General features: G+C 41.0%; 4 protein-coding genes and 1 long non-coding RNA gene across 7 annotated transcripts; 3 read left to right on the plus strand and 2 right to left on the minus strand.

The window, feature by feature from the left end:
• On the minus strand, window positions 1-2,514 carry LOC119896795 (THAP domain-containing protein 11-like). The gene has a single exon (XM_038710219.1). The coding sequence runs from the start codon at window positions 2,163-2,165 to the stop codon at window positions 1,332-1,334; it is 834 nt and encodes a 277-aa protein (XP_038566147.1). The 5' UTR covers window positions 2,166-2,514; the 3' UTR covers window positions 1-1,331.
• A 3,532-nt stretch (window positions 2,515-6,046) lies between these two features.
• LOC119896797 lies at window positions 6,047-7,149 on the minus strand. Its single transcript, XR_005443281.1, has 2 exons — window positions 7,089-7,149; window positions 6,047-6,714 (listed from the first exon to the last, which is right to left on the minus strand). It is a non-coding gene; the product is annotated as an uncharacterized LOC119896797 (long non-coding RNA).
• Window positions 6,577-13,798, plus strand: LOC119896796 (glucose-fructose oxidoreductase domain-containing protein 2-like). Of its 3 annotated transcripts, none has more exons than XM_038710220.1 (3): window positions 6,577-6,726; window positions 8,488-8,867; window positions 10,111-13,798. In XM_038710220.1, the coding sequence occupies exons 2-3, from the start codon at window positions 8,615-8,617 to the stop codon at window positions 11,010-11,012; spliced, it is 1,155 nt and encodes a 384-aa protein (XP_038566148.1). In that variant the 5' UTR covers window positions 6,577-6,726; window positions 8,488-8,614; the 3' UTR covers window positions 11,013-13,798. The 3 variants fall into 3 exon arrangements, with proteins under 3 accessions (XP_038566148.1, XP_038566149.1, XP_038566150.1); XM_038710221.1 differs by having other exon boundaries at window positions 6,594-6,730; XM_038710222.1 differs by lacking the exon at window positions 6,577-6,726 and adding an exon at window positions 7,117-7,401.
• Window positions 13,799-15,153: 1,355 nt separating this feature from the next.
• Window positions 15,154-19,879, plus strand: LOC119896798. The gene is made up of 4 exons (XM_038710224.1): window positions 15,154-15,583; window positions 17,146-17,576; window positions 17,737-18,120; window positions 19,402-19,879. The coding sequence occupies exons 2-4, from the start codon at window positions 17,372-17,374 to the stop codon at window positions 19,743-19,745; spliced, it is 933 nt and encodes a 310-aa protein (XP_038566152.1). The 5' UTR covers window positions 15,154-15,583; window positions 17,146-17,371; the 3' UTR covers window positions 19,746-19,879.
• A 1,076-nt stretch (window positions 19,880-20,955) lies between these two features.
• On the plus strand, window positions 20,956-24,803 carry LOC119896793 (conserved oligomeric Golgi complex subunit 4-like; the record flags this gene model as incomplete). Its single annotated transcript, XM_038710218.1, has 9 exons — window positions 20,956-21,132; window positions 22,354-22,436; window positions 22,517-22,631; window positions 23,108-23,282; window positions 23,479-23,672; window positions 24,056-24,161; window positions 24,257-24,414; window positions 24,497-24,555; window positions 24,647-24,803. Coding segments are annotated over exons 1-9 (1,182 nt in total), but the record flags the coding sequence as incomplete, so codon positions are not given.
• Between the last annotated feature and the right edge of the window lie 4 nt (window positions 24,804-24,807).

Consider the following 24,807-nt stretch of genomic DNA (forward strand, 5'->3'; position numbering starts at 1 on the left):
GCCTTTTTAATGTCTTGTGTGATTTATTAAGTAAAAATAGCAAATTGTGTCATTGACATAGTAGATGTTAAGTTAGGTGTTTTAAGGTATATAAAACAATAATGATGTTCAAGTTCAAGTCTTTATGATTTAATCATTTCATATGAATATGATAGAACTTGTATTACTTTTTCACAGCTGAAAATAAATACTCCTACTATGGTAATTTTTATCTCAACCCCTCCACTTGAAGGTGAAAACAATAAAAAGGATCTTCTGACCCACAGCCAATCGACTTAGTTACTGTGAAAATGGACAAAATCAGGACTCCTTGCGGCTGAGAAAGGATTCGGCACTATTTCGAAATGAAATTTACAATATGAGCAGAGCGTAGCTGTCAGACTAGGTTCAAAAATCAGAAATGTGACATCCTGTGGGAAAAAAACAGTCAGAGGAGAACAGAAGAGAGATGCAGCCACGATACTTCTGAGAACCTTTTGACCATAAACAGGCACATATATTCACTCGTATTCACAGCAGATGCTGTTTCACAGAACAACCTCGGGGGCAGACATACATGTTCAAGTTGCATAAAGTATCTTGACAACATCTTTTTCTTTGAACTTGAGATTTCCTTACAAATGCATGTCTTCAAAAAACATCCTTTAATAAGAGCACCCCTTCAAGTTTTAGGCTAAGGAATTCCTTAAAGTCCATTTTTTGTTGCACAAATGTCTTTAGCAACAAACGGATAACAACTAAAGGCAACTCAGATAAAGTCATGGTAGCTTGTTTTATTTCTTTGACTAACACCATAAGTGTGCCAAGAATAGTGTTTTGTTCACAAAAAAAATCCTAAGAATACTTAATCTTGCCATATAGCCTACTTTACCTCTGCAAATCTACTGAGAAATGTTTCTTGTAACAACCACCTAATTTAAATCCAGCCAAGGAAATCAAGACATTGTAAGATAAATCTTAGAGAAAAACCTTCTATGCAATTAGGCCGTTTTCTTCCCCATCAGTCTGGTTATAAATGTGTAACACAGCCTAACTTGTAAATCTGTGCAAACAATGAGTCTCATTGAATGAATAAAATATGTATTGACCCTGGTTGGGCTGCAGGTCAATAGTGGACTGAAGTCACTATGAGGTTATTAATAAACTACACTAGTCAGCCAACTGTTTTACATCAGGCCTACGAAAAATCAGTTCTACTTGATGAAAATAAATTGTCATCGCTCGTAGTTTTATACAAAATAGAGCTGGATCTGCTGTCTTCAAACACCTCGGTGTCACCTCCGGTATAGTCTGAGTCTCTGTGACGGGTCGTCTCCGGTGAAGTTCACCCATCAGATTTTCTTCCGGACGCTGAAAGCCACAGAGTTCCCGTACAGCAGCCGGTCCCGCTCCCGCACCTCCTCCTGCAGCTTGGCCTCGGCCACCCGGAGCTGGCGGATGGTCGCCTTCATCTCCTTCATCTTCATCTCCATCAGTGCGATGATGTCCCGCTGCTCGTTCAGTTTCCGCAGCAGCTCGGTGGACGTGGTGCCGGTGGTCAGCGAGTAAGAGTGGTCCAGCGGGCTGCTGGTCACACTGACGTACTGCACGGGCGGCTGGTGCACGGTGGAAGCGGTTTCCACCGATGAGTCGTCGGCGGTCAGCTCTTCGGCGCTGCCGATCGGCGCGGTGTAACAAGTCCCCTCTGACTGGGCGGGCAGCCGCGCCGTGCCCAGGTACTCCCCGTTTTGGCCTATCTGGACCACGGTGATGCTGTCGTCGCTCGCCTCACCGCCAGCATTGCCCTCGGCTCCTTCTGCCGTGCTGCTCAGGACGCTGGTGAGGACAATCCCGGAGGTCGCTGCAGCGGCGGGGGCAGGAGCTGCCGCGGACACTTTCCTGCCTCTTCCCCGCCGACTCCTGCGCTCATTCACCCCCCGCAGAGGGAAGAGGGACGGGACTCGGATGCTGTAGGTCTTCCTGCCGCCGGCGAAATGCACGCTGCAGACTCGGTGTCCCGTTGTGGGCTGGAAGGTGCTGAAGCAGCCGCTCACCCCGGCTCGGGAGATGTTCCTCAGCCACAGCTCCCTCAGCGTGGTGTCTTTAGGAAATGTGTAGAAGCGCAGGTCCCGGTCCCGGTGTGAGTTGTTGTAGCAGCCAGGGACACAGCAGGTGAACCCGGGCATGTTTACGTCAACGTCAAGGCTAAAAGCACGGTCTTCGGGTCAAGTTTAGGTTATTTTATTGTTGTTTCTTTATTCTATGCGTTGTTATAAAGCTCAGTGGCCTGCAAGCGGAACTACACGTCCCACAACGCTAACAACTTCCTGTTTATTTTTCACCAAAAGTGAGCCGCTCTTCTTCGTACGACGACTCAATCCACGCGAATTTATCCGGACTCAACGCGCACGGAGCTCGTTCTAGTGCTGAATTTGAGGCTTATGTTTTATTTTCGGTGGTAAATGTCTAGTTTTGTTCTTCGTGGTGTTATCAAGCCAATCGTCCTCCGCTGAGAACTAAAAGTCCCATAATTCCTTGCGCTTCCTGTCCAAGTCCGCCAGTAAACGACCGTCCCTGCTGGTCAGTATGTGGTAACGCAGGTCTGAGCTCAGAGAAGAGGCCACTGTTTTGTTTCCAAGACCAATCTTCGTGTTTAGTTATAATACAATACAGCCACACAGACAATTCAGATAATTATAAAAATTATATTACATATTCAGGGGTGTAAGGAAAATAACTGCAGGGATAATGAAATTGAATTTAAACTATTTGTATTGTGAGGATACACTTAAATCTATCTATCTAAAAATATAACTCATCGCTACAATATGGTTTATCTAGATCTCATTTCTGGAGGTATTTACATCTGTCCGGGAACTAATAAGTTAAATTCAGAATGTCCTTATAAAGATGTTAAACCTCCTAATCATCCTATTGATCACACCTAAACCTTAACATGAAGTGTTCAATAGGTAAAAGTTCAAATGGAAGAAAAAATGTAGCCTAATGGCTTGTTCAATTTTACTCTTGTTACATTTGAATCCAGTGCAGTAATTTGAATCTGTTTCCCTCCACCGGACATTGTGTATGTCCACGTCTGCAGGTGGCAGTAACCTTTATCCGCCACCTGATGGCCTCGTAGATTGCTGCAGTAACCACTGGAAAGTACAGCCCCATATCTCCCTGTGGAGGATGTACTGGTTTGCTTGGAGAGGGAGTTGTAGCCCTGCTGTTTGTTTGTTGTTTGCAACTGCAAAAAGGGATTTTTCTAGAAAAAGTGCGGACTGACATGTTGTCAACTTGACAAACTGTTTCCATTAATTGATTAAAGGACAACAATGCCGGTTGTAGGTTTGTCAGTCAGCAAGATAATTAGAATTGGCATACTTAATGAAGTATAGTAGAAATCTAATAAAGCTCTATAAAAGCTTCCCAACTTGACCGCAGGACAAAGTGGGAAAGCTGCTTTGAGACAAAAGTTGGTTTTCAAAGGGCCAAGGATGAGTGAGATGGCTCCGTCTCTCTGACAAAATGAAATGACGACATGACAGATGTCCATCATGAACTTTATTCACCCAACCTTTCCAATGCTCATTTATTATTGATAATAAAGAGCAATCTATCAGCCAGTGTTTGTTTTATGTGGGATAAGTCGGCTCATTAACATTTTTGACAAAGCTGATTGCAAAAATCTAGCAACATATGTTGACTTAAGCTGATGATACCCAGAGCAACTTTTAGAGCAATCATGCAGGGCAACGTTGCCGTCATTGGTAATGAGTAAAGATTACTACCGTAATCCTCTTCCCCCACCACTCTGCCACCTGCCCCGCACCGCCGCTATCCATTCAAAACATAGTCAGACTTGCCACTAGCAAGACTGCCCAGCAACATTGCCCCGTGTATCATCAGCTTAAGGCCTCCTGCAATAATAAGAAGTGTTAATCAAATCAAATGTACTTTATTTGTCACATTGCGATATTCATCCTCCGCATTTAACCCATCCCTCAAGGGAGCAGTGGGCAGCCGCTATGCAGCGCCCGGGGACCAACTCCAGATCTTATGTCAGTGTCTGGTCAAAGCGCTGACTGAAGAAACCTAACATGTTTTTGATGGTGGGAGAAACCAGAGCACCCGGAGGAAACCTACTCAGATACGGGGAGAACATGCAAACTCCACACAGAAAGGCCGGGGAGACCGGGGTTTGAACCTTTGACCTTCTTGGAGGCCACAGTGCTAGCCACTGGAGCACCGTGTCGCCCAATAATAACACTGTGAATGAAATACTACTAAAGCCCTAGGTTACGGATACATTTGGCACTTTACTTGTTTTTTACTGCAAATATACTTCTATGCGTTTGTGTATGATTCATCCATGACATTTACTTTTAATGAGGTATGTTTGCTCTGAAGTGCTGAAATGTTTAATTCAATATGTGACGTGATGACGTTTTCCATTAAGTCATTATAACAGTTCATGGTATGTTACAGTTTTTCTCAATTGCTTAAACACAATAACCTTTAACCTAAGCTTTTAAACTAAAATTTCAAAACCCTAATGCCATCTATCTAAAAACACATCCCTACACTATAAACCCTATTCCCTGTTTTAACACGTGGAGAAGGAGATTCTCTGGCCTGTCCCAGACCAAAGACAGGATGCTGGGGCAGAATTATTTTTTGTTGTTTGTTTGGTGTACAGTACATTAAAGAATTAAAGGCAAATGTATACATTTGTTGTTTCTTTTGTTGTGGTCATCATGTGAAAAGGTTTTTTGAGGGGGAGAACCACAAGTAGCATTACTTAACCAGTTTTTGTAGTATTGTTTTGAATTTATCTCACCAGTGTGTCATATCAGAGGGTAAAGTTTGGTTTTTCAGCAAGATTGAATGGTTTTGAGTGGAGAGCTTAATTTTGACCTGAAAATAGGAAGTTTGGGGGATTGGATGAGAAGTTATGGATCTGTGTTTAGAGTTTTGAGAGGAGGACGCATACTTTCAGGAAATGTGTTTAAGCAATCGAGAAAACTGTAATATGATGTGAAGCAGTGGTCTGAAGGTTGTATTTGTTTTTACCTTTAGAAGGTTCAACGCTAGACTACGCTTGCTCTTCTTCCAGCTCCTCGCCTAGAGTTCTTCCCATAGTCCCTTCCCTATCTTTCCTCCTCACCTCCTCCTCTCACAGCTCATTCTCCACTAGCTCATCTATTAGCACCCCCTGTAGCAAACCTGGCTCCTCCTCTGGTTTTTCCCCCAGGTTCTCCCTTACTTACTCCTATCGCACCTTACCTCACTCATCCCCTTTTAATTGTAGCGGTAAAAGCTGTAATAGTATTAGCAACAAAAAGGTTCAACCCATTAGAGAGGTCAAAATGGGGAGGGAGGGGTTACTGCATAAGTAGAATGAGTTGAGTTGCATTGAAGGGAAGAAGAGAAGAGAAATGATAAGAAGATGGAGGAAAGAACTGAAGAGAAAGAAAAGAAGAAACATGAAACAATGAGTACAGAGAAGAGAAGAAAAAATATGAGAAAGAAAAAGGTGAGAAGAAACTATTAGAGTATGGCAAGAAAGAAATAAAATGTTAAAAGAACAGATAAGAGGGGATGAGACTTCAAGAAAAAGGAAGAGAGTAGAAGAAAAAGGAAGAGACTGTTACAGCAAAGCAGTGAAAGGTTGTGAAAACAGCAGAGATGTGAAGAAACATCCATTTGTTTCTTTGTCTCCCGGAGAGGAGAGAAGAAATGGCCTACATGTCATATTCTAAATCATCTGATCTTTGTTTGGCACAGATCCTTGCAAAAATCACACCATAATCATTTGAATATGTTTTTCAATGAAAATGAGAATAAAAATGATAATTCCCGCCAATATCGCAAAACCTATCATAATTGCAATTAGATTTTTTTTAAATGAAAATGTATTTATTTTCTCACATAGTCTACCGGAAACAGGTAGGTTTTTAGTACTGTACGGTACTGTTTTTAGGGATCCTAATGGAGGCCTGATTGGACAATGAGAAAAATTAAACATGAAAGGAAACATATTAGGACTACATGTTGCCTGTTATACAGTAAGTATGAAACAGACAGCCAGACAGGCCTGTTTGAATTTATTTTTTGTGTAACATCTCAATACTTAAAATGTTAATTTGTACAAATACCGTAAACTAAAAAGAAAAATGTTTACATGAAGTTACTTTTTCAAAGGAGGTCAGTACGGCTATCATACTGAATCATGGGAAAACATGGTGTCCGGTCACAGAATGCACTTGCTCCAGCAGCACACCAAGTTACACAAGTTCAATTATTTTCTATTAACTTTTTAATTGCCAATAACTTGTTTCACAGGAACAACTTTATGTTTACATGCTAACGCCGAGTCTAGTTGGTTCTCCGCCGGTGACACATCTCCCTCCTCTGTAGCGTCTCTGTGTCCCTCTCTTGGTTCTCCGCCGGTGACACATCTCCCTCCTCTGTAGCGTCTCTGTGTCCCTCTCTTGGTTCTCCGCCGGTGACACATCTCCCTCCTCTGTATCCCTCTCTTGGTTCTCCGCCGGTGACACATCTCCCTCCTCTGTAGCGTCTCTGTGTCCCTCTCTTGGTTCTCCGCCGGTGACACATCTCCCTCCTCTGTAGCGTCTCTGGCCTCCCCACAGTCCTGTCCCTGCTACTGAAGTTACCATTAGCAACTGGGCAGCGCCCGGCGGAGCAGCTACCGCCGCAGTCGATGGTGTTCTGGGAAATACAGTAGGTAGCTGACATTACGTTTTATTATAGGCCGTGTTGCTATCCAAAGTTTGAACACAGACAGATATATTAACTTTAACTTTAATATTAACTTTGTATAAGTACCTAACGTTTATCGGTAGATTCTTTACTTGGGTTTGCGGCTGTCTGGCCGGCTAGCTTAACATGCTAGCTAACGTTAGCTCAGTGTGTGTGCGTGTGTGACAGAGAGCGAGAACCAGAACTATCTGGTCCATACGCCTGTATTAGCTAACGTGGTGGCCACTTTCCGCATGTTTGTGGTACTGTAAGAATATATGGCTAATGCCCAACTCTTGATCACAGTAGCGACAATTTCGCGTGACATGGCTTTGTTATCTGACCTGCCACAACACAACTATGTTTGTTGCTTGTCCGATGTTCTGTGTGAGAGAGAGTGAGGCTTCAGCTGCTGTCAGTCTGGTAAATAAATGTTGGTTTGTTTGCTCACGGTGCCCTGAGGTGATGCAGTGTGGAAAAAGGGAGAGCTTATTTTTCAGGTTACATAGGTATGTAATGCAGGTGCACAGGCGCACACTCTTTCAGTCTGTTGTTTTACAGTCATGGCTGCAGGGAGACAAGTGTAGCACAGTGTCAGCTCCTGCTCATGCCCCACAACAATTACATGGACGACTGAAATCCACACAATATTTACAGGTCTGTAACAGTTAGATTAGGAAATCACCAAAGGTAAGTGGAGAGTTGGGAGTGCCTCAGGTGAGCTGAGCTACACAATGTCACATTTAACTTACTGAACAAGTAGCACTTAGTGTAGGATGAAAGTTATTAAATGTTGTTAGATAAATTGTTGACGAATTCAGCCGTTCTGTGTGCAAGTTTGTGAACATAAATGCCACTGAATAGCTGGATTTGGCACGTAGACATAAAATGCGCCTGCTTCAGAGGTGGAGAGGCCGTTTGATGGGTGTGGAGCATCTGAGGAATGGCATGTTAACTATGGAACAGGACACAATGTAAGTAGCTGTCAGAGACTGCTGGGGGAAAAAAACTAGTCTAGACTTCTGTTGGACATGTTTGTCCTGTTTGTTGGTACCGTCACTAGGGCTGGGAAATAAATGGGTACCATAGATACTCTGCTATGAGATGAGTTATTATCTGTGGTTTTTGTTATCTTAACACTGTGATGGATTAAATGTCTTAAATCCTGCATTACCGTAAATTGATTTTCTGAACTTATTTATCTGCTTTTGCTTAATGAACATTGATTGCTTTTACATGGATGGTCATTATTGCACACCTTTAAGTTTAAAGGTGGGGCTCGCCATTCTGGACAAATCCAACACCATTATATAGAGCGAACAACGACACAGCAAGTAATATAACAAACATTAGCAAACTGTCGCTGTCCCAAAGCCAGCACACCAGCTCCAGAGAGCGATACTCACAACTCTCCTGCCACTATAGCTAAAGCCAACACAGCGTGGGCAAGTCATTTAACGTTACCTGAAACACAAATCGTGGCTGGAACAGTTTTGTGTGGAGGGGTTCGAGCCCATTTACAGAGCCAGGGCTGTGTACAAACACCAGATTTTTTTTTCAGCACACACACAGTACAAGTGGACTGTGAGGATTATTTGCTGAATTTGACAAAAATATGTGTACTGGATTAAAATTGCTTACCCCATCTTTAAGTATTGTATGGAAACGGCATAAAACGACATAAAAAATGTCAATGTTGATTTTGTAACCTAGCTTCATTTGTCTGTTCTTTTATTTTTACAGGTACTGAAAGCTCTCTTTGAATTCCAGACATGGTAAAGGCCTTGACAGACGAGTGAATCGTTGTCTGTTGGGATGTTTGTGAAGCTGGCAATGGTTAACACGTAAGGTCGCAGTGAGTGGCCTTGCCATGTTGCCAGGAGTCGGTGTATTTGGCACGGGTAGCACAGCCCGAGTGCTGGTCCCGTTGCTGAAAGCTGAAGGCTTTGAGGTTCATGCGCTCTGGGGGCGAAGTGAAGAGGAAGCGTGCTGCTTGGCGAAGGAGCTTGGCATCCCATTTCACACCAGCCGATCTGATGACGTCCTACTGCACCAAGATGTCGACCTTGTTTGCATCCATATTCCACCTTCAATGACGAGGCAGATTGCTGTCAAAGCACTGGGTAACGGGTCACAAACACACAAACGTTTACTAAACTGCCAGGTTGTCCAAAAACCTTGGGTATATTTAAAGTGTTTAACTGGCACTTTTAAGCTTAACATTTGTAGTCATGTTTATCACAAACCATAAAACACACGGCATTGCTATAAAAAAACAGATATCAGATAAGCTCAGTGTTCATCCCCAGGTTCAGGTCTTACATTCCGATTACCATTTGCATGTTCATGTGAGTTATACAAATTGCCGACGTGACCTGAGCCAGCTGGGCGTGGCAGGTCGGCTCTGGAACAGATTTGAATTTTCTGACTGTAATGGCAAAACTCTCCAAACGATGCATATACTGGAAATGGCTTCTGTAACGTCTTTCTCAGGGTTAATCTTTGAGATGTGATTAATGGTGATCATAGCCGTGCCCATAGGGAACATAGTAATTTGAGGGTGGGAAACCCCAAACAAAACGTACAGACAAAAATTTTCCCACATCTTAACTCAGTTAGCAACACACTGAAGCATAATGTACACATTGTCGTATCACAGGATTGAGAGAGATCTAAAAAGTTAACCTACTGTATCTGATGGAATTCCTGAGTGTTGACCTCAGCTTCCTGTTTTAGTTGCAACTTCCTGAGTGTGTCCCCACCAAAGGACTTATCTACGGCACTACTTCCAAGGGGTATTGAAAGCCACTGATCTCCATATATAAAAACTGTGCACACCCTCTCTGTTATCACATGTGGTTGCAGGAGAACTTTGACTTTTGTTTATTCATACCAAACTCCAGGAACTGGGCAGTAATGCCATCTAAGGCAATCAACTCCACAGCGTGCCCGAGCAGTGAGACACGAAGGACACCCTACACTTTCAAATCATATTTAATATATAGTCATCTGCCATTTTAACTGTAGTTTAGGTACACTTAGCTGCAGTCCTGCAATAAATCCTACCTTTTGTGTTGAATCAACTTTATGTTAATTTTTGACGCTGCAAGTTGGTCTGTAATGATGTTGAATTGTGTGTAAGCAGGTTAAGAACCATAATGAGTTAACGTGATGCAACATCAAAGATTAATTCAAAGAAGGAAATCACTTGTTTAACCTTTTTCGTTGCTGCTGTTGCAAAACAAGGCAAGATTGTATCTTTGATAATCAAAATCCTGGTTTTCTCATTGCCTTTATCCCAGAGATCATTAAATTAAATTTTATCTAACTAATTATAACCCCTCTCTACCCCTCCTCGTTCTGCAGGTATAGGTAAGAATGTTGTGTGTGAGAAAGCTGCAACTGCTGTGGATTCATTCAAGATGGTGACTGCTGCCAGATACTACCCCCAGCTGCTCAGCATCATGGGTAATACCCTGCGCTTCCTGCCTGCCTTTGTTGCAATGCGCAAGCTGCTGGTGGAAGGTTATGTTGGCGAAATGCAGGTGTGTGATGTCCGAGTCTATGGCCCGAGCCTCCTGGATCACTCGTACGGCTGGACATGTGAAGAGCTGATGGGAGGAGGCGGTCTGCACACTGTCGGCTCTGCCATAATTGACCTTTTAAGTTACCTAACCGGTGCACGAGCCCATCGTGTTCATGGCTTACTGCGGACCTTTGTACAACAGAATGGTGTTATCCGAGGCATCCGCCGCGTCACCAGCGATGATTTCTGTTTCTTCCAAATGTTGATGGGTGAAACTGGGTCTAGCTCTGGTGGTGTGTGTTGCACTGTGACACTGAACTTCAACATGCCAGGGTCGTATGTGCATGAGGTTATGGTAGTTGGATCCACTGGGAGACTCGTTGCAAGGGGGACAGAACTGTATGGTCAGCGCAATGGGAGTAAAGGTGAGGAGCTTTTGCTAGGCGACAATGGGTGGGCAGGACCAGAGGTGAAAGAGATGCCCCTGCCTCACCTGCGGGGGCTGAGCTCCATGGTAAAGGCACTGAGACAGTCTTTTCAGGCTCACGAAGAGCGCAGGTCATGGGCGCGAGGACCGGTTGCCATGGCACCGACATTTGAGGATGGTCTGTACGTGCAGACGGTGGTCGAGGCGGTGAAACGGTCCAGCTGTAGTGGAGAATGGGAGTGTGTTGAAATCATGAGTCAGGAGCCAGATCCGAATCACAACCTGTGCGAGGCTCTGCAGAGAAATAAGAACTAAATTATTTATACACCCAGTGCAACTACTACATGTGTCTGACAAAACTTGGCTCTGAATGTTTTCCTTTAACTCAGCTGCAGTTTACATTACCATGACTACTTTTTGCATTTTCACATTTTGAGCAGAATATTTTTATTGAGAAAACGTAACTGTGTTGTGGATGTTTGTGCCCTCACCGTTGTGATTTGTTTGTAAACTTGTCGTCCACAGCTCCATTATTCTGATTCTCAGCAGAAAATATTGTATTAGCTGTGTATTTAGTTTTAAGTGTGTCAAAACCTAACTGTGCCCTACTGACGGGTTTATTTCCTGCACCATGCTAAAAAGTAGACAGAGCCCTTATTCTCACTGAAGCTTGGAGTCATGACGGCACATTTCCAGCTAAATAAGGTTGATACTCGTCACCTGTCAGTGAGGCACCACACCTGTGTCAAATATTGGCCAAAAGCAAATTTACTGGAGTCAAAAAAACAACCTTTCAGTGGATGTCTGACGTTTGCCTGTATCCTCACTTCAAGCAGCTCGTCTGGGTGCATTTCTGTTTTTAAGAAACTGTATTACTGATAATGAAAGATAGAGCCACCAAACGTATACCTTGTCCTTGTGACTGAGGTATGCCAGAACAGTTTTTTAAGTTATGTCATCGGAACCTCAGTAATTAGTTCCGATTTATTAATTTTTTGCAAGTGTTTGGATATTAGGATACACCAATAAATTGATTACTAGACATAAAAAAGTGTAGTTAGTGCACATACTTTCTGTTAACAACCCAGTTTTGAATCATGACCAATTGTTAATAACCACAAGGTTTTTGAAATGTATCTGTAAATTATTATTTGCTTTACAGTTGGGTCCCACACAATTTTTCCAAGCCTTTTAAGTAATTTGTCTCAGATTAAAAACTGTGTTAGTGTACAGTCTAACAGAGAAAACATTTTATTGTACATTTAAATGTTGATGTGTTTTGGTGTTAATTTATTCCCAACACAAGTTGCACCTTATTCTGTGTTTACTTTGGACGTGAATGTGGATGTAGGGATGGTTTGTCAAAACGAGGTGACGGGCAGAATTCAAATGATGCCCCACTGGAGCTCAAACTTTGTAAACTTCAGCATAAGAATAATGGAGCTGTGCAGAGTTTTGTTTTATTTCTTTATTTTTGTAATGTGTAATAATAAGTATACATTTAAAAAAAAGTGGAAACGATTGCAATAGAGGCTTGTAGGTTTTTATGTTATGACATGCCATGACATACGTAAGATACCAGGGATTGAGTTAAATAAGCTATGTAGAAAACACAATAATGAAAAGTCTAATTTGTAGCATTGCCCCTCAAAATGCCCAATACTTAAAGTTATACTCCATCTTAAATCTTTCTTTTCATTTTTCTTGAGTATTACTCGCACTCTAGCATAGAAAAGAGTTCCCTCCTTCACAAACAGCAGCTACAATGAGCTGGAATTTGTGGTGTTTCAGTAGTGACGCGTTTTCATAGTGGAGAAACATATCAAAACTTCTTCTAAAGAAGTCTATACACTTCAAACCATTCCTGCAGCATGTTCTCAGTATGTTCAGTCATCATCTCATCAACAACGACTTAGCTAAATATACTACTTCAAAAGCTTCGAGGAGGACGGTAGCGCAACACAGATGTAGAAATATTTTGGGTAAACGTTGACTGTTTGAACAAACAAAGAACGAGGGTTGAATTGGAAAATGATTTATGATGTGATGTTTTGTACCTGTTTTCTTGTCACCAGCAACTGATGCTCAAAAGACAGATTTTAGGTGGAGTATCACATTAAATCTTTGATCAACAGAAACAGGCTTGTCCTAGAAATTACAGATTAGTGACATTTTAATTGTTAAACTTTCAAAGTTTTAGATACAAAGCCTGAGGGTTTTTTGACAACTAAATGTGTGTAAAAGATTTGTTTACGTGTTAACCATTGTAATGATTGTATATTGTTTTACAAGATTTTGATTCATGCAATGATGCATTCAAAGTTATTACAGATGTTTAAATACACAGAGCGGGGCCACCATCCGAACCACCTTACACCATTCATCCTGAAACCTTACTGATCCTTTCATTGAGTAGAACCACTGGATTTGACATGTGTGAGAGTATAACTGTGCCTCTCGAACGTGCTCGGACCAAGAGAAGGAAGAAGTCCCTCACTGCATCTCAGTACTGCTGAATATCCTTATAATGCTGAGACAGGAGATGTTGCAGCTGTTCCCTTCTTAGACCCACGCAGGATCTGCAGATACGTACACATTACACGCTTAGCTCACGCTATCCCACAGTGCTTTACAAAAACAATACACCAAGTTTACATTAAGTGTCTTTATAAAACACATCACATTTTCCTGTAGGATGTTCTATTACCCACCAATAAAATACATTCCAGCCCTAGTTTTCACCTTCTTGTTAACAGTCTTGTTGTTTTTGCACTGATAAAACACCACATATTTAATATGCAGTGTGACACTTGTAACAGCCAGCTTGCTGCGAAAATGAATTTAACATTTGTCTGTGTAAGGAAGACTTTGTATTTATTTATGTCTTGGTGTGGCAACGGTTTCCAATGGTTTCTTCTGTTCAGTGTTTGTGTTTTCAGCCTGTGAATTTCTGTTTAAAGCTGTAATATTTATCTTGTTTAGATTTAGTGTTTTAATTGATAATATGGCTTTTTGAGCACAATGTGTTGCATTCAAGTTGGGAAACTGTACTGTTCATCTGCCTGACAGACCTTTTCTTTTAATAAAAACAGTTGTATTCATTTGGTGTCTTTGGTCAGTTTATTAATTATGTAAAAATAATCTACCTGCTAGTTAAATCTTTTTGTATTGAAAGGAAACAGATGTTCAGTATCAGTTTGATGAGCTATACGCTAAACACTGTAGTAATGATGCTGATGCAATATGTTTCTTCTCTCCCCTTATCTCCATTGAGTCATCAGTTCTCCGTCAAAGCATTATGCTGCGCTCATGTGGGGATTTACAGAATTAGTTTTCTGGAAACAACTTTTTAATGTGTGGAACTTGAATGTGCCTGTTCTCAAAGTGCAGGTTTGGTGGAAACTGTTGTGATGTTATTGACTAAAATTACTGTAGCTTTATGTGAGAACTTTGTACACACCGGAAGACATCAAAGAGCAAAGCAGCAGAAGTAAATAAGGATTATACACTCAGTTGCTAATTACACCTAGCTAAAATGGGTGGACAAAATAATCGAAACACCTGGTAGCATAATGCAGTACAATTCAGCAGCACCACAAAACCAAGCCAAGCTCTAAAACAACAAAAAACAAACATTACAACCTTTATAGGATTTGTTGCAGGACGGTGGCTTTAGACTGCATTCATTTTAGACAGTTGTACCATATAAACTGGCAACTACCGCAACCTAAATTCAGTTCTAAATAAACTTTGAACAATGGTTCAATACTGGTAATATATTATCTTGATTTATAGCTACATCAGATTACATAATTCCTATAATTTAATAGTAGCATGCCTGATATATTGATGTATGTAAGAGAGTTGAACTATAAATACAGACCACAAATGCTGTAGAAAATGTACACGTGTAAATGTTACGTTCAGAAATACACTTCTGGTGACAGAAATCTGATTTTTTTTTTTTTACAGTGCACCTTTTTTGCTTTTGGTACCATAGACTATATATAGAAGCTTGCTATCTTTGGTCCCATATTTACACAAAAAAAGTCTTCAAACTTTAATTATATCTTGTCCATTTACCATACACTTTGTGGCGTCCGAACAATAATGCTGCGTCAAATGCACATATTATACACCACAACTTAAACATTCAAGTTCATAAAAATAATTTCTTTTCAAGCTTTGATCATTCTCAGAGAGTACCATATACACAAAGCCAAATTTAATCACTCTAAACCTGCATTTATAGCCTTTGACACCCCCATCTCTGTTCATGTCTTGTCTGCATTTTTATTAAAGAATCACCTTCTGGTCTTGTCTGTTCCCTTATTAATTATGCACTGGTTTGTACTATGCCACTTTGTATGTAAATTTTGTCATTAAATAATAATAATTTGTATTAAAGAATATTTCTGTCATTCCTGTCCTCCCCGGATATGACGTCGAGCGGCAGCAATGCATTATGGGGCAAAGTGTAGCAAACATAAACACTGATACTAATTGTTTGTTACCAGTTAAGTATAAAGTCGATACTGTTTAAAAAACCGACCAGTGTAAATATTTATAGTCTCTTTAAGTCACTCACCGCTACAGTGCGGAGTGTGAGCAGCGTGAAAAGCCGCAGCAGAGGGCAGACATGGCCGGGAAAAGAAGCGTGGTGTGGGTCTTTTTTAAAACCGTCGACTCAGAGTCGGTCCAGTGTCTGCTCTGCAACAGTTTTCTGGTCAGACATAGCCAGGGCACCACCACGGCCATGCTGAGACATCTGCGAGTCAAACATCCCAACGAGGTCGTGAAGAAGAGCCAGAGGCGTGGAGCTGAAACAGCGTCCATCATCAACGGCCACCAAGACCTGGAGACTGACAGTGAACAGTTCTGCTCGGGTATGGGTACTTTATTTAGTTTAAAGTTAATTTAATTTAGTCTAAGCGTCTTTGAGTATTTAGAAAAGCGCTATAAAAATCAAATGTATTATTATTATTATTGAGTGTATTTGACTAGATAAAAACACGTATAATCAAAGACGTGCGTGTGAAGAAACTGTCAAGAATAGCATTAAAAAAAGTCCTGGACTTATTTCCGTTGTGGTCCTTGATGTTCCACCTGATAACAGCAAGGTGATAACAGGGGTCCGAAGAACAAGGCACATAAAGTTACAAAACATACATTTAAATGGCTGCTTGAACTTGCAGCCATTGTATCTCTTAAAACTGTTCTGATTACACATCTAAAATACATAATTAACTACTATATAGTTCAGTGATATGTGACTATCAGTGACTCCCAACCAACTAATTTGAGAAAATATAATTTAGTTGGTATTTTAAAAAGAATATATCCACATATTAAGGCAGCTGTAACAGCTGAACACCACTGTACCTGTTGCAAATACGTAAGAGTGTGTGCAAACTAGTTAGCCAGCACATAAATGTAATGGATAAATGGTTGAAAATTAATCAACAATTAATCTAACGGATTAGTTGTCAACTATTACAGTAAATTAATCGCAAACTATTTTGAAAATCAAAATCAATCAAAATCAAGTGACAGGGCTGTGGGGGTTCCTTAGACCAAAAAGGTTGGGAACCACTGATTGACATGAAACCTCACACAGTTTTAATACATACTTAATTACTACTTAATAAGTAGGATAAGCCAAGAGCATGATACAAAACAAACAAGTCCCTTATATCGATGTTCTCCATCAGCCTTTCCTTAATCTTAGTTTTAAAGGTGAAGGGGGGTTACTGTTAGTTTAAATTGAAAGTGTAAAAAAAACATAAATTAAACTTCATTTCTAGCCAATTATTTTACAGACCTCTGGGAATACACAGCTTGTTTTATCATCAGACATTTGATTTGCCATACTAATAAAAACAGCAATTAAACAATCCACCTGTCATTTAATCATGCTTGTTATTTACATCTTTGATTTTCCTGTGCGCGATGTCAAAATGTCTTCCATGAAAAAGGCCTATTGACTGAGCTTTGTAAACCCAGCCAGTGTATAAAACGATTTGTGATGATTTGTATCAAAAATGTGAATGAAACGTGTCACAGTTTGTTTTTCTCTGGCAGTCTATTAAAAGTACATAACATTACAATATTATTGCTCTACTACGGAGGACACACTCGGCCTTTTAGTCCGAGTGTCGTCTTTTTCTGTTACATCGGAAATAATAAGAATCCAGTAAAACATCATAATAGTGCTGAAATAATTAGGTGTTAAATCATGTAGTTGATCAGCAGAAAATTAATCACCAACTATTTTGATTGTAGATTAATTAATTAAGTAATTTATCAAGCAAACTTGTGGTGGGCATTTTTTTTTACCATTTTATTACATTATGTACACTGAACAATCAATTTAAAAAAAAAAAAACATTAATCTATAATGCATTGTTGTCTGCAGCCCTAATTTTAACTTTGTTTTCCTCTTATTTAGTGGAAGTGGCACTGGAGGACGGAGACTCAGACTCCTTTACCCCGGGGAACGAAGCTGATATTAATTCTGCTATTAACGGCATCCTGGAAGCTGCAGGTCCAGCAGAACAAATAACACATGAAGAGGCGAGTGATGACCGCCCTGTGACACAAAACGAACACGGAGCTTGGTTTGGAGGCACTATGAGCGCCTGGATAGTTTGGATGCTGCTCGATGCCGCATTTGCATGAAGAAGTTTAAGTGTTTTGAAGGCAGCAGCACCAGCAACCTGCGTCGGCACATCTCAAAGAGACACCCGCGGGTCTTTTCTCAGCTAGTGGCTGACGGGAAGAAAGCACCACCATCCCGTTCAACACAGGGCTCAAATGCTAATGGTGACACATCGGCACCACCAGAGACTCGTGGCGCGACAGAGAAGAGACAGTTTTCAGGTAATATTTTATGGCTCACTGCTGTTGTAATGAATTCTGACTTTTTCAAAGGCGTCTTGCTGAATGAGTGAAATATATAAAGAAATATCAATATATTGATCAAAGAAGAATTGTCATTTGCAACTCTAATTATTTACAACTTTATTTTCCTCTTATTTAGTGGAAGTGGCACTGGACAACAGAGACTCTGACATCTTTACCATGGGGAATGAAGCTGAAAATAATTCTGCTATTAACGGCATCCTTGAAGCTGCAGGTCCAGCAGAACAAATAACACATGAAGAGGCGAGTGATGACGGCCCTGTGAGACACAGACGAAATAAACAGAGCTTGATTTGGAGGCACTATGAGCGCCTGGACAGTTTGGATGCTGCTCGTTGCCGCATTTGCATGAAGAAGTTACAGTGCTTTCAAAGCGGTAGCACCAGCAACCTGCATCGGCACATGTCAAAGAGACACCCGGAGATGTTTTCTCAGCTAGTGGCCGACGGGCAGAACCCACTACCGGTGACTGTTGGGGCGACAGAGAAGAGACCGTTTTCAGGTAATGTTTTGTAGCTCACTTTTTCAAAAGCTGAATAAGTAAAATATATCAACTTTTTTATTTAATAGAAGGAAAATGTTAAATGTTTTTTAACCACAAACCTAAGTAAAATACAGTACTACAGACTATCTGATCAAAGAATAAGTGCATGACAATATGAATCTGACTAGAGATTTGCCAGCTTTCAATACTTGACGCATTAGTCACCCAGCACTGGTTTTATCAAATTAACATTTTGTTAGAAACATCAGCCAAGTTTGGATCACCATGGCTAGAGTTTCACCAAACAATTGGAATAATGTTATATTCCAGCTTTCATGGTCTTCAAGCATGTGCTGTGAAACCCCTACAAATGGTTCAGAACGCAGCAGTGAGTCTGGTTTTTAATCAACCCAAAAGGACTCATGTCACGCCATTACTCAGCAACCTCCACTGGCTACCCATGGCCTCGCGAATCAAATTCAAGTCACTCATGCTTGCATACAGAGTGACTTCTGGGTCTGCACCCATCTACCTATATGCTTGTATTCCATAATACAAGCGTATTACGTTGCTTCTTGGCCACTGCACTCCTCCAACGAACACCACCTGGCTCTGCCATACCTTCACACAAAGCAATCTCAGTCCCAGATGTTCTCATCTGTGACACCATGATGGTGGAATGAGCTACTACACGCCATCAGAGTTCTTGAATACTCATCTCTTTCGTGAACACTTTCTCTTAAAACACCTCTAACCTTTAAAATGCACTTCTTGTGCTCTTTTTATTCTATCTCCTTACAATTCTCTTGTATTGGCTGCACTATTTGTTAACTCTCACCTCTCTCTCTAGGCATTTACCGTATTGATGCCGTATGCGCTAATAGCTTTTACTCGTATCTGTTGTCACTTGTAGATCTCTTACTGTATTGATGATTTGTATGTTGTTCCTTAAATGTAAGTTGCTTTGGATAAATGAGTCTGCCAAATGAGTAAATGTAAATATTTTTCTCCATTTAAATGTCTTTATAGTCCAACTGAAAACAAAGCAAATATGAAGGTAAAACATCGTCCAGTTCAAACATTTTTCAAGTAGGTGTGTACTCAACCACTCAAGTAGTTGTCACTTGATTCTTTCCATAATTTTAAGGTATCTCAGCAACCAGAATCTCTAATGCAAATGAATCTGCCACATGTTTGAAGTAAACTAATATAAAGTTTCAAAAAAAGAAACATTTTGTGGTTCTACTGTACGTTGGAAGGAGACCAAACATGTGGCCTTCTCATTCCCCCTTCTTACAGGTGCATTGACAGTTTCAAGGGTGTCTGAAGGAGAGAAGCGTGTGTTAAGGAGAGAGCGGGAGCTGATAGAAGCTCTGAGGAGAGCTCAGAGGGAGGAGGCTCGCGCTCTGGAGCATCAGCGGGAGCTGCTGGAGAAGCTGCAGGCAGCGAATGCCAGGGAGGCAGCTGCAGAGAGGCAGCAAATCGAGTCACTGAGGAAAGCACAGCTGGAGGAAGCCAAAGACTTAAGTAGACAGAAAGAAGAGCTGAAGAAGGAAAAGGCAGAGCTACAGAAGAAACGGGAAGAGCTTCAGCAGGAAAGACAAGAGCTTCTCTTGTTTTCCAGCGGACAGCAAGCCTCTTGATTCTGTTACAACTGGACTGTCATCATGTTGCTATTCACTGATTTCAGGTTTTTTATAAATGCTTTGGAACTAATTCAAATACATGATGTAAAAATGTAAACTCCTCTTTTTAGTAAAATATATTTTACAAAGAATCAATGGTCCATTGATTTTGTTTCTGTTACAATTGTGTTGCTGCTCTGTGGCCTTATCAATGTTCCATCTTCTGCCCAAGCTTGTTGTGATGTCAGCTGCCATCACACTGGCATCAGATAAATAGAAATTTGATCCAGGACAAACCTCTCCATCCGCACCTCATCCTCCTTTCACTCAAAAAATCAATTCTCAGATTGATGTAGAATGCAGAGATTGGCTATAATAATGCCTGTGTTGCTTCTCTCTCATCAAGTCACCAGCAAATAATCAAGCTAGTTGCACGAATTATCATAAGTTTTTGTTCTTCGAAATTTGTAATCAAACTGGAATACTGTGACCAAAAACTGATAAATAGTAATAAATAAATAAGAATAAACTACCATATAGTTATAGAGTGTAAAAATACTTTTTTACACTTGTTGCTGCGTGGGCTTGAAATGATCAGTAAATTTATTAAATTGCAAGCAGGAGAAGTGGGCACAGTGGATCAAAGTGTGACAAATTTTAACTTTTGTTTGGTAATTTGCACAAGTCAAGTCAAATTTAGTTTTAAAAATTTCATTGTTTCAGTTTATATGATCCTTGCACGATCCCTACATTATTTTATGAACTGTGACAGCAAACCCGGGAAGCTATGGTATTATTTTAACACAAGTGCACTGGTTGGCTTCATGGCTTGTGCGTGGATTGAAAGTATGTGAATGGCTTTCCACCAGTAGAATTAAGGTTTTTGTTTGTTTATTGTAATTTTGAGTTAACGCTTTAAAACATGTTCACTTTTACCTAGTGCCTGCCTACTAAATACACAAACATGCAACGCATGTGTTGAAAAAACCCGTGAAAATTTGTTGCCCAAAATGTGACTTCTCAGGTAGTGTTTGTGTGCTGCCCCACCACCAAATAATCGTAACGTGTGAGTATATGTATTTTTTTTTTTGACAGATTATGTTATGGTCATCCTTTGTGGTTACTTTCACCAAATTTTAAGACGAGCAGGCGGCGTGTCGTCTCCGTAGCTCTCCTCATCCTGCGAAGGTGCTGCCTGACAAGCTGAACGCAGGGAGTGTTTGCTGATAGATGACGTGGGCTGCTGAGTCCTTCGTGTCGGTGGCGCAAGATGGCTGACAGCGGAGCAGTGGCGGCGAAGAGATGCGACTCTGGCTCAGTGTCCTCCGTGAGTATGGAGACCATCTCCGCCCTGACGGAGCTGGAGGACCTGGAGAGGGTCTACCAGCAGCTCTGCGTGGAGGAGGTTCGTATAAACGACCGTTAACGGCAGTTTATTTGAGGTGAATGCAATGTCGTCATCCACGTAAACTTCCGGGGACGTCGCTGCTCCATAACACTGCTGAGGGAAAGATTAATCATGGTTAAAACAAACATAACGTAACGTTAATAAAGTTAATGATTTGTCCTTGCAGATTAGGATAGAGGAACGGTTTAACGTTTTCTAGATGATTTGCCAGGGTACAAATCACTTAACAACATCTTACCAAAATACCATGAAATGTTGAATATTTGCCACAGAAAGGGTTGTGGTTGTCGGGATTTTGACTCTAACGTTACAAAGTTTACATTTGTGACTGCTGGTTGGTAGTAAATGGGTCAGATAGTTTGTCCCGTCCACTAAATCTGAGTGAGATCTGATTGCATCATTACAAATGACCATCCTGAAGAAATATGCTCTCACCAAGGATGTCAGGTTTAGATTTAAACTCTCTTTTTTCATAGTTAAATGTTGTGCTGCTTTTAGTAAGGAAACAAATGACAGAACAAACACCTAGAAATGTCACTTTGAAATGTGTGTCCTTTATCTGCACTGACTGATATGAATGATGAACTCTATTTATAGTTCATTAATCACGTGAATACCTGTTTTGAGACTCAATGACTGGCAAGTATAGCTAACTGAGGAGATCATCACACTCTTGGTATCACAAGCTTCAAAGGAAATGACAGTTTACTGTTCATTTGTGCAAAGGAAAATTAATGGTGTGTCCATATGATGTTTTTCTAATCCATTTGTGCCATTAAGCACTTCAACTAAAGTAAGCAATAAATGATTGTTCAGAAATCCTGAAAATCTTACTAGATGGTGCCAATAACATAATGTACTAAGTCCTAGAAAGCCACAATTTACAAAGATGTGGAGTCCTATAATGAGACATTGTTAATCAACTGACCCTACACTTTCTTAAACTACATACATTCCGCATTTTCTAATAATTGACACTCCTTCCCACTACTTATCAGACATCTACATGCATAGATAATTACTAAATGTCTTTCATTTCTTTTACTTATTTATTTATGTTTTGATAGAAAACATGAAGGCAGTTGGACAAAGAAAAACTGACATATTAAAATGTGAAATAGTTACAGTATGTGTGTATTGTGTATAAGAAGCTGAAATCTAAATAAAATCAATAATCTCGTTGCTCATTACGTGTTTTGTTTTGTTCCTGTTATACAGAAAGAAGTGGAAGCTGAGCTGGACAGACTGGTGGGGCAGGAGGGGACCATTCACACAAAGATGCTGGCACTGCAGAGGATGGGGTACAGTTTGTGCAGATTAGTGTGGTTTCAAGGCACCTGATGACCATCATTAATTTGAGCTCTGTTTCTATGCTCTACAGGCCCAACCTACAGTTGATCGGAGGAGACGCCAGTCAGCTGTCGGGCATGATCACATTTACCTGTAGCCTGGCTGAAAACGTCAGCAGCAAAGTCAGACAGCTAGATCTGGCAAAGGTGAATACAAACACTTATTATATCTATCTATCTGCACTTTCAGGGATGTAACGCAGTTAAGCAATTTTAATAACTTTTTTTATTCACAGAAGAGAGTTTATTTGGGGCTCATATAGTAGATGAAAACACACCTCTGCGAAACTGCTGCTGATAGTGTGTGAGAGTTTTTTGATTCAGCTCGTTTACAGGTTGTATTTATTACAGTCACATACACTGATCTCTTCCGAATCAGGTTTTTTGCCATGTAGGTTTTTACGTACATGGAATTTGCCCTGGTGTTTTGGTGCATAACGGTCAAACGAAACATAGTAAGAGGAAAGAAAGAGAAACTGCAAGTCAAGAATCTTACGTAAAATAGAAATTTCCATTAACAAATATACAAAATACGTCTGTTTTATAATGAAAAGAGCTGTACAGTGTTTAAAATGAAACTGAAATATGTTCACAGTGTAAAGAATATGTTTCTGTTTTTGTAGACACGGCTGTATAACGTCATCCAGCGTGCTGACGATATCCTCGATCTGAAGTTCTGCACAGACGGTGTGCAGACAGCTCTACGAAATGAAGATTATGAACAGGCTGCTGCCCACATCCATCGATACCTTTCTCTGGACCAGTCAGTTATTGAGCTCAGCAGGCAGGGAGAAGAAAGTATGTGGCATCTAGATCGCTCTCATAGTGCATCGCTCACTATGCAGAAGTACTGTTATCTTATTAGACTTTTTGTGCTTTTGCACTGCACATTTTTCACTGCGCTGTAGGCAGCAATATAAATCAGCTGCAAAACAGATCAAATTGATGTAAATGGCTTTCACTGTAACACTGGCAATGCATCATGTCTACACAGGTAGTGCTGTGGATACCAGTTTGATAATGCTGCAGGAGGCAGAGCAGAAACTGAAGGTCATCGTTGCTGAGAAGCTGGATGCGGCTGTAGCAGCAATCGACCTCGCACAAGTGGAACGCTTTTTCAAGATCTTCCCTCTGTTGGGCCTCCACCAGCAGGGCCTCGCCCGCTTCGGCCAGTATCTCTGCAGTCAGGTGGGTTGTGTTTGTGGTCCTGCTTGTGTGCTTTCTTGACATTTATATCTGAGTATTTCTGAAAAACTTAATTAACTTTTGGTGGAGAGATAAGCCATTGACTAATGAACAGTTGGTAGCTTCATGGTGTGGATCCAGAGATAAAAAAAAGGAATTCTTTATGTTGTGCATTTTTCAGCATCATAAATTAGTAAAATGTTCCGACTCTGTAAGTACATGTGGCTGTCTCCTTAAAGAAAAAGAGAAGGCCCCGTGAGTTAATCTGATGTTGCATGATTGTCAGAAACACTCATTGGTTGATCATATGAGATCACAAATATAGATCTGATAAGCTTTGTCTTTTTTGGTCAGAATTAGCGACAGATATGTTATGTCTCACACAGCTTGCCTCCAAAGCTGAGGAGAACCTGGTCTTGGCTACAGGAGGAGACCTGGGTGACAAGAGAGCACCACTGGTATTTGCAGAAACTCTGACGCTGCTGCTGGAAGGTGAGAAAACAGGCCTGATACTCCGTTTGTGTTTATGTCACTTTCCTTTGTTTGCATGGAGAGTACTCCACTGATGTGTTGGTGTGTGTTTACAGGTATTGCTCGTGTCGTTGAGACTCATCAGCCTATTGTAGAGACATATTACGGTCCAGGCCATCTGTACACACTCATCACTCACCTGCAGCAGGAGTGTGACCGACAGGCCCAGAAAATAGTCGACAAGTTCATCCAGCAGAGAGGATACCACAACAAGGTATGTACGACATATGAACTGCATAGCATGGTTGTTTTTACTGCATACCTGTACGCACTGTGAACTCGTATCCCCACTGTAGTTTCAGATTGTCCAGAGCAGCATGATGAAGAGCGTGCCAGGGGAGAGGATTGAGCCTAAGTATTTGCGTTTGTCTCAGCAACATCCTGCGCTCCACTCTATGTTTGTGTCTATGGTGGTTTTGGTTTATACCTCCGTCTGCCATGAACAGGGAGCTGGACCCTGTGCTGACAGAAGTAACCCTGATGAACGCAAGGGCAGAGCTCTACCTGCGCTTTTTGCGTCGTCGCATGCTGGCTGACTTTGAAGTCGGGGATGCTCAGAGCGCCACACAGGGTAGTTTTAAATTCACATGTGGTGATGCATACTCAG

The sequence above is a fragment of the Micropterus salmoides genome, unplaced genomic scaffold, assembly GCF_014851395.1.
Source record: "Micropterus salmoides isolate LMB-PRFRI ecotype aquatic unplaced genomic scaffold, ASM1485139v1 Ms_hic_scaffold_1068, whole genome shotgun sequence".
Taxonomy (NCBI): Eukaryota; Metazoa; Chordata; class Actinopteri; order Centrarchiformes; family Centrarchidae; genus Micropterus; species Micropterus salmoides.